Source organism: Tachysurus fulvidraco, chromosome 25 (assembly GCF_022655615.1).
Source record: "Tachysurus fulvidraco isolate hzauxx_2018 chromosome 25, HZAU_PFXX_2.0, whole genome shotgun sequence".
NCBI lineage: Eukaryota > Metazoa > Chordata > Actinopteri > Siluriformes > Bagridae > Tachysurus > Tachysurus fulvidraco.
In genome coordinates, this window is record NC_062542.1 from 3,778,094 (window position 1) to 3,795,711 (window position 17,618).

The 17,618-nt window shown below is 41.5% G+C and overlaps 1 protein-coding gene across 1 annotated transcript in view; it reads left to right on the forward strand.

Moving 5' to 3' along the window:
- Nucleotides 1-747: 747 nt before the first annotated feature.
- The window catches only part of iglon5 (IgLON family member 5), a 156,141-nt gene continuing 139,270 nt past the window's right edge, over nt 748-17,618 (forward strand). Inside the window, exon 1 of the mRNA XM_027153830.2 lies at nt 748-1,344. Within this exon, the coding sequence (XP_027009631.2) occupies nt 1,170-1,344 (175 nt within the window). The 5' untranslated portion in view covers nt 748-1,169. The remainder of the gene's footprint in view (nt 1,345-17,618) is intronic.

Genomic DNA, 17,618 nt, shown 5'->3' on the forward strand with positions numbered 1-17,618 from the left:
GTAAAGCTGCTTTGAGACGATGTCAATTGTTTTAATTCAGGGTTTTAATTTGTATCGGAAATGAAAAGGTGGCATCTATATTGTAAATAAATAAATAAATAAATAAATAAATAAATAAATAAATAAATAAATGATATGCAGATTTTTTAAAATCTTGTTGCAATGATTGTTATTGTCTGATTGTCTGTTATTTATCAATATCTGAATAGATCTGAAGCAGTGGGTCTCTAACAGTGGGTATCTGATCAATGCTATGTCTAAATGACATATTTTATTTAATTTGTTTATGCAATTCTACATTTACATTTCCACCATTTAGCGGAAGCTCTTATCTGGAGTGGCTTACATTTTCGTCTCATTTTATACAACTGAACCATTTAGGGATAAGGTCCTTTCTCAGGGGCCCTGCTCAGGGGCCCAACAGTGGCATTCTGGTGGATTTGGGATTTGAACTCACAACCTTTCCATTGGTAACCCAACACCTTAAACACTAGGCTACCACATCCCTCATGTCATGTGTGTACGGTGTTTCTGCTGTACGCACTGTCACGAGGAGGAGGAGGAGGAGGAGGAGGAAGAGGAGGAATACCGCAGTACCTGCACACTTTCCCTATAAATCACTTTAATATTCTGTTCTCGCTCCGTTCTTAACCCCGCCCCTCTCGCCTTGTGATTGGCCACCTCGCCTCCCATGAGCCACGCCTCCGCTTTGAACCGGCCGACCGCTTTTTCTCCTCGAGCTGCCAATCAGAGCACCGTGCGGGCTCCACTCTAGTCCCTGCCTCGCGCTAACTATGCGCGTAGTGTCGCGCTGATCCTCCGAGTCGCTCGCGCCGCATTCCGTGAGAGAGACTCCGGACAGTGGGGAGATACACCAGTGAGTGCGCGCGCGTCTCGATCATCCTTAAATTTTCACTTCGTCCGGTCCGGTCGTGTGCGCGTGCAGGGATGCTTTCTGCGTGAGGGATATTTACGTGCTGCTTTTTTTTTAATTCAAGGGGTCACTTTGGAGCAAAGAAGCAGAGGGGGGAAAAAAGAAAAAAGGGCACGAGAAACAAGGAGACAAGAAACCGTTTAAAAATTCGCATCTCGTGACATTATTATTATTTTTTTTTTCTGGAACATCTGTAGTCAACAAGAGCAAAGGAAGAGCGCGTGCTGTGCGCTTTATGCGTCTCTCTCTCTCTAGAAGAAGAAAAAACAAACAAACAAACAAACAAACACAAGGACAACCTGCTGAATTGCATCACGGTGCTCGAGGAGCGACACACGGGTCTAAACTCGTAAACATGAGCCGCGCGATCTCAATCTTCACTGCTGTGCTGCTGGCGCTGCTGCCTGAAGGTAAGTCGCAAAGGATCGCGTGCTGGAAATACCGAATGTCCCCGGTTTCTCTCGTGCGCGTCTCGTCTCGCCTCGCGCTCTGCTTCTGCTCGTGCGCTTCTCCAGTCGCATACTAATGCGCGCTCCTGTGTGTCTGTCTGTATGCCGAGATTTTTTATTTACACTCTTCAACATATTTAACTTTTTTCCCCTTCTTAATTGTTCAGGATTTTCAAACATGCTACACGAAGCTGAGTACACTGAGAGAGAAACAAAAACAAAAAAAAAATCCTTAAAAGTAATAAGGCGACTGTTTGTTTCTTAGCTCACAAGCCACGCCCATTTATTTATTTATTTATTTATTTATTTATTTATTTATTTATTTATTTATTTTACAAACCACGCCCACTCGACAGCAAGTTTATTTTGCAAACCACGCCCACACGATACTGCTAAACTATATTTATTTGACAACCTTTAATGCTTAAACTATATATATATATATATATATATATATATATATATATATATATATATATATATATGTGTGTGTGTGTGTGTGTGTGTGTGTGTGTGTGTTTAATCATGCAATGGTTTGAAGGACAGACAGAGGATCAGTTGATGCACTGTAGTCCATCTCCGAGAGAATTAACAGGTTGCGATTCCCTCTAATATTCACCCGTGCGTTTTGTTTATATGGACCTGGGACATTACTGGGAATGTTGCCTTTCACACTTATTACTAGATGTGGATCATGTTCAGCTGTTACAATGTTTAGCAGTTGTTCGAGGTTGTGTTAAGTCATTAGATGTGTGCATTGTTATTCCGAAACACAAAAAGCATCTTTTTTTTTAAAACTGCTGCTTATGTTGCATCACAGGGTAACGTAAGCGACGTATATCCTCTTCAGCATACACGAGTTTAGAGATTCAAGCACGTGATTGGCTTGCTTTGTAGTGACTGACAGGAGAGAGAGAGAGAGAGAGAGAGAGAGAGAGAGAGAGAGAGAGAGAGAGAGAGTAGGCCATCTCTCCCACACCAACACACTGTACCGTTCCAAAGTCTGTCAGAATGTATTAATCTGTCTGATTGCTTAAGGCTGTGTCATATGAGTCACTCTTATTCATCAGAGCAACATCACTCCCACCCTCCCCATGTTCTATCCAGTTTGGTCATTGTGCCAATTCCTACACACACATTTCAGAATCATAAGAAGGATGACCAGCTGGGGCACGATAGTCTGTCTAGAGCATCGGTTCCCAAAGAGGCTCTAGTGGGATCGCCAATGGGTTGTTACAGTGCTGGACATCACAATGCACCAGTAATAAATTTATTCGATTTTTTATTAAGTTGTAATCATTATCAGCTACATTGACTGTTCACTTGAATGGAATAGGTTTAATCCAAACAAAAAAAAGAAAAAAAAGTTAATTAAAGAGTAATTAAAGAGTAATTAACTAATTAACAACCAACCAACCAACCAACCAACCAACCAACCAAATAAATAAATAAATAAATAAATAAATAAATAAATAAATAAATAAATAAAGTCAGCTTGGTCCAGTGGCGGTTCTAGGAATTTTCTGTAATAGGGGCCATTAAGGGGCCACATTTTACATTCAGGGGCCAATACAGGGTACATTCAAGAACACAAAATAATTTATTCAGTACGGTGCAAATACATTTCAGCAGTCATTCCTTTTTCAAACGCTTGAGTGCCACCAATTGTTTGGGGGTGGAATTACATCTTTGATCGTTGTGAAAAATCCTCCAGTTTCAGCAGGGGCCGGGGCCCCTGTGGCCCCGCCCCTAGAACCACGCCGGCTTGGACAGTTAGTTCTGTTGGTAGAAACGTCCGGTAAAATGAATAATAAAAATAATAATAATAATTCTGTAATAAATATGCTGAATCTGATTGTTTGTAAGGTTAACTAATAAGCCAGATATTTAAGTCAAACCTTTTTTCTTTCAGTTTTTCTGCAACAAGTTAAGAGACTAATTTGTTTGTGAGTCTGTTGTGCACTTTGGATGTCCTCCATGTGTAGGCTTCAGTGGAATTTTGTCAGAGAAAGTTTTCCGAACGGCTTCACTCTCCTCAGTCCTCTTCATTTATTTTTGTTGTTTCTATAAACCTTATTTTCTTTTCCCTGTCTGATATCGTCAGTGATCTCTATTCAAGGTTTATCTATGCATGAATTCATGAATATCTCATTAACTACATTAACAAGCAAGCGGCACAAACTTCCTCTGTGTCACGTTTTAATCGCTCGTGCATTTATTACCGTCACGTAATTATCCAATCATTTTATCATTTCCTCTCCAAAGTGTTTTTGTTCGATCCTGATTTGCTTTCTGTTTTGTTCCGTTGTTGTTGTTGTTGAATCTCATTTTGTCGTGTTAGAGTTTGTTCATGTTTCCTATTTACTCCTCATGTCTGTGTTACCAGGTTTTCTTTTTTATCGCCATGTCTTTTTTTATGTTAATGTTGTAAAATCACTTTGTGCAGCAAACAAATGAAGGTATTCTAAAGTCGACAGAACGCTGATTTAATTGAATGTCAATGTGTTAAGACTGGATTTGGATTCAAAGAAAAACAACAAAACACTTAATTACACGCCGTCCTGTTAGAGCAGGCTTAATGTGAATGTTATAAGCATGAAATCTGGGTGTTGAATTCATCGGAAAATTTTAATTCTGACTAATGAGTTTTACTTCCTTCAGTTTGTACTGAAACCCGCAGGTCGTCTGGTTGTGTCCACACCTTTATGTAGAATTCATCAAGATGTATTTTTGGATAATGAAACACTGAATTTGTGTTGCATGTCACAGAGAACTCAAATCAAATTGGACCATTGTGACAACAGGAACCCAAGCCTTAGTGGTTAGCATGTTCGATTCCCGTCTCCGCCTTGTGTGTGTGGAGTTTGCATGTTCTCCCCGTGCCTCGGGGGTTTCCTCCGGGTACTCCGGTTTCCTCCCCCGGTCCAAAGACATGCATGGTAGGTTGATTGGCATCTCTGGAAAAAATTGTCCATAGTGTGTGAGTGTGTGAGTGAATGAGAGTGTGTGTGTGCCCTGCGATGGGTTGGCACTCCGTCCAGGGTGTGTCCTGCCTCGATGCCCGATGACGCCGAGGTAGTTCAGATAAGTGGTAGAAAATGAATGAATGAAAGAATCAACCAAGAAAGCATGGTCTTGTTGACGGTCAAATGAGCACAAGGTGCTGCAACTATCTTGCACGAAAAAGTTATTTATGAGCATGGAGCAGTGAAGCGGTCATACAGAGGAAATGTCACAGGTGAGAGCACTTCAGTTCTTCCAGCACTGAGACACGTGTGATTCCGGCGTCTACACTTTGCTCACGAGTCGAGGTACAACCGATTCCAGTGCCATAAAACTAAAAAACTCAGCAGGAGGACTTCATTATTAGCAGCAACCATTGCTTCAGCTAATGCTGGCAAGCGAATTCTCAAATCGAATGGAGATTTTCTGGAGGCCCTGTGTCAAGAATAGATAAAGTATGATGATTCACAAGATACCAAAGTTGTAGCCACAATTAAATACTTTGTGGCCTTAATATATTATTTTATTAGATTCATGATCACCGTGCGGCCTTGATATATTACCTTGTGCCATTAATATAATATCTCATGGCCTCAGTGAAGTCATTAGTGACTTCAATGTATTGTCTCATAATTATCTCACAATATATTATTTTATTGCCTCAGTAAATTAACTCAGCATATTATCTTGTGTCCTCAATATATTATAGTCTTGTTTCGATATATTATCTTGTAGCCTGAATATAATACCTTATGGCCTTATAATATCTTAGATTTCCCATATTGGCCTCATTGTATTATCTCATCATTTCTATATTATTTTGTGGCTTCAATATTATTATTTTGTTGCCTCACTGTATTATCTCATTACCTCAGTATATCCTCTTCAGTGGATTGTTTTAAATACTATGGGCCATAACATATCTCATATCTCATATCTCATATTATCTCATTGCCACAATATACTTTAATTAATATATGGATACTAATCCTGTCCATATTGTTTATCTCATGGCTTCAACATGTCAACTCACAGATTCATCGTTTTTTTCATCCTTCCTTTTTATTAGTTTATGTTCTCAGTACATCATGACCTCTATGTTAAATCACAGTCATTACGATTCTTAATTTCTTGATCGTATTCCAAGATGACATCCAAGTGAAGAAAAAATTCATTACAAACTGTGAAGTTAAGAGTCCCAGCAGTGGCTGTCAGGCAGACCTTCCATTTGAGCTCACGACCTTCTCCTTCTGGTCATTAGCACACAAGGCACCGCTGCTTCTAATCTGCTTTTCTCTCTTCTCATATTAAAACCCAGTAATATTTACACACACACACACAAACACACACACACACACACACACACACACACACACACACACACACACACACACACACACACACACACACACACAGTTATATTACACATTCACCCAGACCACTTCCTGTTGTTCACTTATACTGTATCTGGGGGATGAAAATGTTGAAGAGCTCACAGCAGAGGTCACAGCAGAGGTCACAGCAGAGGTCACAGCAGAGGTCACAGCAGAGGTCACAGCGGGTAAACATTTTAAGATGATCTTTATATCCGTTTCTCATAAAAAATGTTTATTTTCTGGTTTGAGTACATTGCTGTAAAAGAATGGGGGAAAGTAAGTGTCATCTAAACACAGTTCACCTGCAATGACCTCACACCACCTACAGGAATACAGACTCTGGGGCTGAGTAGACCATGAAACACAGATAAACACAGTGTGGGGGGGGGAGGGAGAGAGAGAGAGAGAGAGAGAGAGAGAGAGAGAGAGAGAGAGAGAGAGAGAGAGAGAGAAGGGGATAAGAGAAGAAATAGAGATACGGAAGTTTAATTAGGGACTTCTCTACCCTATATATATACTTAGATGAGTAATTTTAATAAATAATAGCTCTCTTCTATATATAGATCTGTTTTATAAAAATCCCCCAGATATCTATATTAATCAGATACTTTTATATTAAAAATTATTATAGATACTTCGTATATTATAATTCTTTTATCCTCTCTCTTTCTCCTTCTCTCTCTATCTTTTCTCTTCCTTTTCTCTCCTCTCTCTATCTCTCTTTCTTTCTTCTCTCTCTTTCCTTTTCTCCCTCCCTTCTTCTCTCTCCTCTCTCTCTCCTCTTCTCTCTCTCTTTTCTCTCTCTACCTTTCTCTCCCTCCTTCTCTCTCCTTCTTATCTCTCTCCCTCTCTCTCCCTCTTTCTTTTCTCCTCTCTCCCTCCCTCTCTCTCCTTCTCTCTCTCTCTCTCTCTCTCTCTCTCTCTCTCTCTCTCCTTTTCTCTCTCTTTCCCTCTCTCTCTCTTTCTTCATCTCTCCCTCTCTCCGTCTCTCTCCTTTTCTTCTCTCTCCCCCCTCTCTCTCTCCCTCGCTCTCTCTTTCCTTTTCTCCGTCTCTCCCCCTCTCTCTCTCCTTCTCTATCTCCCTCTCTCTCTCTCTCTCTTTTCCTTTTCTCCTCTCTCCTTTTCTCCTCTCTCTCTCTTCTCTCTCTCTCCTCTCTTTCCCTCTCCCTCTTTCTCGCTCCTTTTCTTCTCTCTCCCCCTCTCTCTCTCTCTCTCTCTCTCTCTCTTTCCTTTTCCTCCTCTCTCTCCTTCTCTCTCCTTTTCTCCTCTCTCCCCCTCTCTCTCTCTCCTCCTCTCTCTCTCTCTCTTTCCTTTTCTCCTCTCTCCTTTTTCTTCTCTCTCTCCTCTCTCTCTCTCTCTCTTCCCTCATCCTATAGGTAGTTATATCGGTATGGATACTAATCCTGTCCATATTGTTTATCTCATGGCTTCAACATGTCAACTCACAGATTCATCATTTTTTTTCATCCTTCCTTTTTATTAGTTTATGTTCTCAGTACATCATGGCCTTGTTGGAAAAAAATCTTAGTAGAAATAATTAAAATATTATTCCTTACAATACTATAACCAAAGTAAAGTATTAGGCCTTGCAAAATATTACAATTGCTGTCATAAGACATATGTAGGTGATGTTGTAGGCCAAATATGTTTATTGCAACCAGATTCGGGGCTGTTAGGCCTAGTCAGTCTGAGCACATTTGTAATAACAACTTGTTATGTAGAAGGGAAAATACCATTGTTCCCAGACCTTAGCTCATAAATTGTTATGGAAAATGAAGAACACCATGGTCCACAGACCTAGGCCCTGAGAACTAAAGGGAGGAAAATCCATATATGGGCATGTGGTGCTCATAAACTTGTTGTGCAGACTGAAGAAGGCCCAGATGTTTAGTCTGAGGTCATGAAAAATAAGGGGAGGAAAATCCATAAATGGGCATATGGGTGAAAGGTAATGGGAAATAAGGGGAAATTGGGTCAGTGTATTTAGGAGATGATTCCGGTAAATAAGGTGATATGGCACCTGGGCTCCTAGGAGCGCCAGGGTATATATTGAGAAGATATTTGAGTTTTTCTTTTTTGGTTCTTCGGGGGCGAAGGTGTGTGTGTGCGTGTGGGGGCGCGCGCACGCGGGCGCATGCCCGTGTCCGCGGGTCAAGGTGGGTGGTTTTTATTTTTGCAAGGACGTCATGAGAGTTCTTGTTTTTCTTGATTGATTTTGCATGACATGCTCTTTTTGGGGGTTTTCATTTGTTACTTTGAATTTGGCAATTTGTTACTTCTAAGTTGGCAATTTGTTACTTTGAATTTGGCAAATTATAATTTGTTGGCTGATTGACCACAATAAAGAAGTTTGTTCCCCCCTGTGAGACTGTAAAGTCTCACCAAACTTATGTTGCAGTGTTCTGGACTACCTTGTCATTTCCACTAACCCATATATCTATCTAATCACGACGACCTCTACCCCAACTTACAACAACTTACAACATTCCCCCACAACGAAAACAAAAAAAACCCATAATACATAAAACATAAACACAATAACATAAAACAGAATATTACTCCCCACAATGAAAACAAAAACCCATAATACATAAAACACATGTCCACAATTCACACATGCTCTTTCTCAGAAGGTGAGCCAGGAGTGAGCGAAAAACCCTCTTTGGAGTCAGATTTGAGGGAAAATTCTCACTCTGCCCGCATATATAGCGCGGCAGTGAAAGCAGTGTCACCAGGGTCACCGAAACATACAGCATAAACATACTAAAGGTATGGTAAACATAATAAACAGACAAAAAACACACAAAAACCGTTACAGGGCATAAGAAAACTAGCTGTCCCTACAACCACCACCAATAGTAATTGCGATGCATGGTTTAAATCCACTGTGGCGAGGGGGATGCGTAGGGATCTCCAAATGTCATTGTGGCGATAAGCGTGGAAAGCTCGAGTTATGGGAACAACCGCATCCGAATCACCCCCTGTCCATGAGTCCATGAAAGTGGGTGGCCCTTGCATATCCTGTAGACCTTGATGCACATCTTTGGTGTGAGATGTCCAGAGTTTATATACACAAAAGAATAACATACAGTACTGGTGTACGGCGGCCTGCCGTACATGGTGGGAAATAATATACGCATGTGCATGTCCACGTCCATATGTCAAGGTCACACAAAAGGAACGATGTACCTCATATGTGTGTACCTGCAAAAACAATCCCTTGTCCAGAGATTTATCATTCTCGTGGCACGAATGAACCCACAGTCCTTCAGGGAGGACTAAATCTGCATGTGCAAGGATAAGTGACACGGGGCTTGTGTCCTCAAGCAACGTGAACCAGGTGTCAGCCGTCGGCGGGGAAGGGTATGTTAGCCAGGTGCAATGTGGTGATACACCCAGGTCGAAGTCCCCCCAGATGAAGTCAGACAGGTCTACCTCATTGTCCAGTAGGATGCACGTGTAGCAGTAACCGGGGGCGTCGAGGCGACAAGCGACACTCCGTGAGCTTGCCTCTAACCGGGCACAAGTGCGGGGTCACTGGACTTGTCTCTCCACGGGTTCGACATAGCCTGCAACAAAGCCTTACAGACAACAGAGAGACAGGCAATAGACCAGTAGACACAAAATACCAACACCCATTACGTAAGCATATGTACAGAAAGGTTTGTGTGTAGTTAGTCTGGAGTCAGTCACAATTAAGGCATTAAGACCATCACCAGTAATGTGGTGCCTCGTGTACACAACACTTATGAAAGATATACACACATAGGGGATACAGACAAACAGGGACACACACCAATATGTTACAGTCCTATATATGCGCAACTAGTTCCAGTCCGAATCACTATTGTTTTCGTCCAGCAGTGGGAATGAGTCTGGATCCAATTAAACCAACATACACTGATAGGCACGAATTTTAACTGTAAGAATTTTTACTGTGATTGCCAGATTCAGAAGTATGCCTATCACACATGCCATATAAAAGATTTGTACAGTTAGTCTGTCCTTATATTGTTTGAGTTCCATCGAGTTTATCTAGTGGTTTCTCGTCTATGCTCTCCTTTTGTAAATTCACCAGATCTCTGGTCAGTATTTGGTTGAATATCGATGGATTTTCACAATATCCTTGTTGCTCTTAATATGTGAATGCAAACAAGTGCTGAGAGTCAGGGTGCAATGGGATACTAAAAAAATGCTGAACATAAATCAATTACTGTATACCATTTTGTTCCCTCTGGAATATTTGATAACAACATTTGTGGATCCGGGGCCATTGGGGTCTCTGCCACCACTATCTGATTGACTGGTCTCAAATCGTGGACCAATCTCCATTTATCTGAATTTTGGCTTTCTGATCGGACAAAATCGGAGTGTTGCACTGACTTTTTGTGGGGATTAAAACTCCTGCTTCTAATAACCCTTTAATAGTTGGCCCTATCCCTTCTTCCGCTTCTTTGGATAATTGATACTGTCTCCGATAAAGTAATAGTACATTGGGTCTAACCTGTATTTTTGCTAATCCTGCTGACTTAACTAGTCTGTTGCATGTTTAGTCCACAGTTACTCTGGGACTTGACTTAGTGCTTCGTCTACTTCTTTCTCTGTTGACTCTTCCTTATCTGCCATCTGTATCTCTACTTCTACTCTTACCAGAATTTATGTTTGTTCACTGACTTACTAACATGGTTGTGTATGATTACATGATAACATGATTGTCCCCTAATCTATCCTTAAAATCTCCATCTTCTGACATATGTACTCTAGGGTCTTTAGTCATGTTCCACTTCACTACCCTTTCTGCCTCTTTCATCTTAGGCCCAAAATCTTTGGATTCAAAACCTCGCCCGATCATCAGGGAGATGTGGGAGACTGCATCTCCAACTTGATACCATTCTTGAATCTGCTCAGGGAGTTCAGCATATGTAGCTACTCCTTGCTGTCCAATTATCATGCTGTGCGTGCTGATGTGATATTTTCTTCCTTCTAGTCGTTCTTATCATTATGATGCATATTCTTCATCTTTTCCCTCTTCATCATGTTTCAGGGTACAATGCCATGGTCCTCTAGCTTCACGGCAATCTGGTCGTATGTAGTTTAGCCATGGTTTCCATACTGAGTATTCTTGCCATATTTTTTGATGTATCTTTGTCCTTGACTTCCATCCAATATACTTTGTCCAGTTCTGTCATTTCATCTTCTTGGCTTACTACTAGTTATTGTCGAGCTAACATTTCTGGGAGTGTTATCCACACTCCCGTTGGCCCACAGTGTATTTTGGCTCCTAATTTGCAGAGCACATCTCCCCCAAGTAGATTGGTTGGAGTGTCTGGGAAATATAGTAAATATTTTTTTTTTCCCATGCTTGTAAATATTGCTCCTGTGTCACTCAGGAATGGGGCCTGTACTTCATTTCCAATTCCCACCATAATTGTTGGTTCTTGTGCAGGATGCAGTGAGGTGGTACACTGCACCAGCTCCACCTCTGGCTTCTCTGGACCTCTTCACAGTCCTCCTGGTGCTGGGCCCAATGGGCTCCCTCCTAGCGGTGCTGGGGCTTGTCCTTGAAATCCTGGGCCTGGGCATTGGCCTGCCCAATTTCCAGCTCCTTGTGGTTTTGCTGCGAGTGCATGCTGCATTCCTGACTGCCCTGCTCCTTGTTGAAACATTGGAGCAGGCATCTGTTGTCTTCCTTGGCTTCCCATGTGCACAGCGCAATCTTTGTCATATCCATCTTCCCAGGAAAAGCATCACACAAAAAGCCTTACGCTTCATGTAATTCCATTATGAAGTCAGAGTACGTGGCATTTCTCCCATTCTCATGATCTGGGAATCTGGGTGTCTCATGCACAGATTTTCATCCGGCCTTTCATACCTAATCCGCTCCTTCATACTTTGCGTGGGCAGCTATTCCGCATGCAGAGCATGTTGTATGATGAGGCTCAGCTTTCCAGTTTCCCACGTGATGCATAGGTTTTTCACCTTGTCAGATACTTCCGGAATCAGTCCATTCATGAAACTGTTTCTCGAGTGTGCCTCGTACTCCGTCACTTCCCCCTCACATATCCTGCTGGGGGAATGAGGCCACTGTGGGCGTTGTGTACTGTATGTCAGTGAGGCGATGGAAATATTGCGCAACTGTCTCGCTGTCCTTTTGTTCCTCGACCTCAGCCTGGTCCCCAGTCATGCTGTTGAGGTGCATACTCATGGGATAACTCGTTGGGTATTGCATCATAGTTGGAGGCAGTGGCTGTGTCATCAACACTTGTGGTACTCCTCCATTTTGAGGTGGCACAGCCTGAGCAGCGGTTGGAACCACCATGACTGCCGCCTGTTTTGAGGCATAGAATTTATCTTCCTTCTTCTTCTTTTCATGGCTTTCTTGTTTATTTCTTGCTAGTTCTCCCAGCTGCGCCTTGTGCAATTGCATTACTAAATCTTCTGCATCCTTCTTTGCCTCTCTCCTCCTCTTTCTGTGTAACTCTGTATGGTGTATTACATTCGCTTCGAAGGTGGCCCATGGCATGGTGTTTAGACCCACCACTGTTTCCAGTTGGTCTTGGACTTCCTCAGGGAGTGCCCTTTTTAACATGAGTTTAAACAGTGTCTCACTTGCGGGTGTCTCATCCCATGCTGCTCCCATCTCCTCTCTCCAGGACTCCTGGAGTTTCAGTATGAACTCGGCAACCCCTTCTTCTTCTTCCAGCTTTATTTTTTCCACTTTTCCTGGGTCTGCCTTGGTTGGGTAGGCCGTCCTTAACTGATCCCACAGGTCATTCCTGTATGGGACGAAGGTTATTCCATCTCCCCTTGGATCATCTGCCTCTCTTCCTAATCCAGCAAGATGGAATATTTCCATCATTTTTGCTTTTCCTATGGTTTGGCATAGGATTGCCTTCGGATCTCCCAGAGCCAAACTTTGTCCGGTTGTTTGTTCCTCAAACTTTGTGATCCACCTTTGTGCTCCTTCACACACACTTGGCAGTCTTTTTACCAATCCAGTCACATCCATAAATGTCCATGGCACATAATGCATTTGCTTTCCTTTAACTATCAGGGGGAGCTGTGTTGCTCTCGGTGCTTCTGTCTCCTCCTCTTCTTCACTGGAGCTCTCACTTTCGGGGGTCACCTGCTGCGTCTCCCCACCTTTACCTCTTCCCGTCTGGGATCGGGTCTGCATGTGTCTGTTTCTTTGGATGTCGCCCCATTTTTGTTTGTCTAACTTCTTCCGTGCCTAACTTATTCTTTGGAGATTTTTAAATTGTTTCTCCGCTCGTTTCTGTTCTTCCTCCAAGTTTTTATATTCAAACTCCAATTCCTCCACCTTCATCTCCAGTCGTGATGCCTGACCTCGTAACTCCTCCATCGTCACATCTGCTTTCTGGCTTCGTTCCAGAGCTTCCTTTATTGCTCTTTCCTGCTGTTTCCAGGGGGGTCAGCTGCACTTCTTCTTCCAGTCTCACTCTTACTCCTCTCATATCGTGCAGGGGCTCCACATCAACTGGGGCCGCCCTTGAGCTTATTTCGTCATCACTCACTATTTCCATTGGGGTGAGAGACTTTTGGTTACTCCGTCCTTTTATTCTCTCGCCGGGCATCTCTGTACCTTCCACCAGCTGTTGATGCCGTTGCCGCACCTCCCCTGTCTTTCCATTGGGTAATAAATTCCCATCTGCCTTGGTCTGTTGTTTCTTTTCTTGCTCCTCCTGGACCGCTATGAGGGTCCTTTTTGTCGCACAGTCGTTTGGTTTGCTTAGGGACCCCTGGGCTTCGCTTAGGCTCTTATGATGTTCCACCTGCCCGGTCTTTATTAATCCTCTCCTTCCCGACTGGCAGACATCTTCCATTTGTGGCTCCATATGTTCTCCTGCCCAATGTGCTGTTGGTGTGCTGTGTCTTTTTAAACCTGGCGGGTGTGTGTATTCAGTCAACCACTCCATATTACGCTCCTCTGCTTGTTGCCTCGATAAGTGGGAGTCCCCTTCCTCCCATCGGGCATTAGCTTTCTCCACCTCCCTGTCCCAGTACAGGCATCGGTATTCATCATCTTCCAGCACTTCCTCTCTTCCTCCTGTAGCCCCTTCTGGGCATTCTGGGTATTTTCCTTCTTCTCCTCTGCTGCCGCCCTTTACCATTGGAGGGCAGTCCTCTTGTTCTCCTTTGGGACGTTCTTTTTCTGCTGACGTCTGCCGGATTACTCCTCTGACTTGCCCTCCTGTAATCTCCAGTTCTATTTCTTGTGTTTCACCTCCTTCTCCCAACTGTATTGATGGATCCCATTGTACTCGGATCTGTAATGTTCGCTATAAGATGGGGGTTGCAGCTGCTCCTCACATTCACCTGAGGGTGGGGCTGTAGCCTACTCTTACTCCTGTTCTTTACTCTGTTCTGCTTTTAGCTTCTTTAACCCTGTAAAGCCCACCGTTGCAGAATTACAACACCACCTTGTTTATTTGTCCAGTCACTTGGCCATGAACTCACCCTACCTGCAAATTTATTATTTTTTTTTTTCCATGACTGGTTTTGTCAAGATCCGTATAAAATTCCTCAAAAAAGTTTCTGTGTTCATTACAATGTCTAGAACACATACATATTTAGTTATTTTGGAAAACTAGAGCTTATGTCCATGCTGTAATTCTACAAGTTTGGGCCAAAGTGGGAGTCAAAATAGCCTTATGCCTTATGCCTTACATAAAGACACTGCACTTCTTACATCATCCCAAATTGAAATTTAAACTGTAAGATGATTCATTGTAATTCATTTCTAAATGTGCTTTTCTGTTAAATTTATACTTATTTTCAATTAGACCATAATTACAGGGACAGGTGCAAATGGATATGCTGGATAATATGTAGATTTCTTTTTCAGTTAGTCTATTCTTCCAGTTTACTGTAATTGTGGATACACAAACACACTGTGTAGCAAGTGCAATGTTCGCCTGTGCTTTTCAGTAGAAAAGAGCTGTCTTAGGGCCTATCACTGCAATCAAAATTAAAACAGAAACAAAAGCTCTCCTAAATATTTTCTTCTCAATACCCATATCAATAAATGCCCATTCATACATCATATGATTATGCACAGTAAGCAATCAACCCTGCAAATGAATGCCTAAATGCTCTGTATATCTGATCAGACAAAGTAAGTACAAATACAGAAATTCTGCTCCTAGCAGAGCCCAACATTGCAATATTACAACATTTTCCTAAAAAACTTACTAAAATGTAAAAAATTTAAACAAAAAAAATTTCACCATGCTTTTTACTTCTCCCCAGCATTTTATACTTACTCTCATCTTCCTGCATTTTACCTCATCAAACGTGCCTCCTTCAGGCCACTGCAATTCTCCTTTTGTCCGGTCTTGCCATTTTTTCCATGTACTGTACTTCTTAATTTCTTTTTCAGCCATCTTGTGCTTTATTATTACAATTGCAGCTGGAGTAATTAAGTTCTTTTACCTTTCTCCATCATGCACCCTTGTCTCGCCCTTGTGGCACTGTCACGTGGTTCTGTAATTATTGCAGTTGAACGTTTATTCTTTTTCTGGAAAACGTGGTTGTGCAGGATTCCTTCTAGTATAATTCTCAAGAAAGACAAGGCAGATATCAAGATCAGAGTATAAGTCCAATAAATATAACTTCAATCAAAATAAAAATTAAATTAAAATTGATTAAAATCAAATCAACTGAACATTCAAATAATTACATACTCAACCAAGTATTGACCTATTCAATTAATTAACTCACTAATAAATCAAATAAACAATCAATCAATCAATCAATCAAATAAACTACCAGTTAAATCACTGTTAAATCACTTAGATAAATAATCAAAACAAATTGTTAAGTTGTAAAAATTAAATTGTTGTTACATTGTCAAAAAGGAAAAAATACAAATAAAAAATAAAAGTGAAAAGAACAAATCAATTAAATTGTTGTTAACTTGTTGGTAATTGTCTCATCTAACGACCCACTTATAACATAATATAACTCTATACGGTTAGATAATGCTCGAAGTTTTCAGCTTCTAAAACCTCTAACACTCAGAAAAGAGAGAAAGAAAAAACAACAATCTCATTGGAACCAAAACAATCTCTGTGTGTGTGTGTGTTTTACAAATGTCAAGGTGATTCTAGGCCTTACTGGCACAGAGTTACAGAAGCTAAAATGGAGGGTTTCTTTTACTGAAACAAAAACACTACATTAGGTTTTTATATGTCTTAATGTAATTATAAATCATATTGTAGTTTATGTCTAGTCCTGTTATGAATTAAAAACAGATTTGTATGTATGAATATGCATATGTGTGTACCCAGGAAGACTAGCTGATTGCATAGACTTTCAGCTAATTGGATCCATATGAACAAACACAAACAACAAAAAAATAAAATAAAATAAAACAAAGACAAAGACAAAAAATAAAATAAATAAAATAAAAATAACTTACACCTGGTGTAACACTACTAAAAAAAACTTTCCCCAACAAAACAAACAAAACTTATGAAGTCAAAAAGAATGGCCCAAGAATTGTTTAAATTCTTTAAAAAACTTAAAATGATTTAATTTTATATGAATGGTTTTTCCCTTAAGAGAGAAGGAGAGAGAAGGGGATGAGAGAGAGAAAGAGAGAGAAAGAGTGAAGGGGATAAGAGAGAAAGAGAGAGAGAGACGGAGAGAGAGAGAGAGAGAGAGAGAGAGAGAGAGATCACTCTCTCTAGCGCCTTTGCTACGAGCTCCCAATGACCCTAGTCTATCTTGATAGAGATATAGCTCCAGGAGTACGATCCATTTGCTATCTCATCTCCCATCAGGCGATCTACCTCTCAGCTTTCCTTTTCTCCTCTCTCCTCTCTTCTGCCTTCTCTCTCTCTCTCTCTGCCTCTCCTCTCTCTCTCTCTCCTCTACTTCACGTAGTCTCCTCTCTGCCCACCTCTCTCTCTGGTCTCTTTCTCCTCTCTCGCTCTCCGTCTCTCTCCTTTTCTTCTCTCTCCCCCTCTCTCTCTCCCTCTCTCTCTTTCCTTCTCTCTCTCTCCCCCCTCTCTTTTCCTCTCTCGCTCTTTCCTCTTCCCCCTCTCTCCTTTTCTTCTCTCTCCCTCTCTCTCTTTCTCTCTCTCTCTCTCTCCTCTCTCTCTCTCTCTCCTTTTCCCTCTCCCTCTCACTCTCTCTCTTCTTCTTCTCTCTCTCTCTCCTTCTCTCTGTCTCTCTCTCTCTTCTCTCTTTCCTTTCTGTCCCCCTCTCTCCTTTTCTTCTCTCTCTCTCTTCTCTCTTTCCCTCCCTCTCCCCTCTTTCTCTCTCTCTTTTCTTCTGCTCTCCCTCTCTTCTCTCTTTCCCTCTCTCTCTCTTTCTCTCTCTCTCTCTCACTCTCTCTCTCTCTCTTTCTCTCTCTTCCTCATTTAGCAGATTTAGCTTCCTGTCTTTTACCTGGAACACATATGTTGGAGAGATTTTTTTTAATTCCGATGAATGCTAATTATCCCAGAAAACAACAGTCCTCCTGTCCAAACAACAGCATCTTGTCTCTGGTTGTTCTGATGGACCTTCTCGTCTGTCTGCTTCCACACAGATTGCTAAACGGAATATTCTCGTCTTGTTTTTCCACCACGATGTCTAACGTTACTGATTCTAATCACCACGGACTGGAACCGATACATTAACCTTCAGTTGCATTTGGTTTCTGAGACAGTCGTCAAAGTCTGTCATTAAACTTTTCAAATAAGCTCACACGAGATTTTAGCTGTGTTTTATTCCTCTTATACCCAAATAATTTGCCAATGATTACGTTTAAATAAAATTAAATAAAGAACAACCTGTCAAAGAACAATGTCGGTCCTTCACCAGATGGAAGCTGGAAAAAAAAAAACC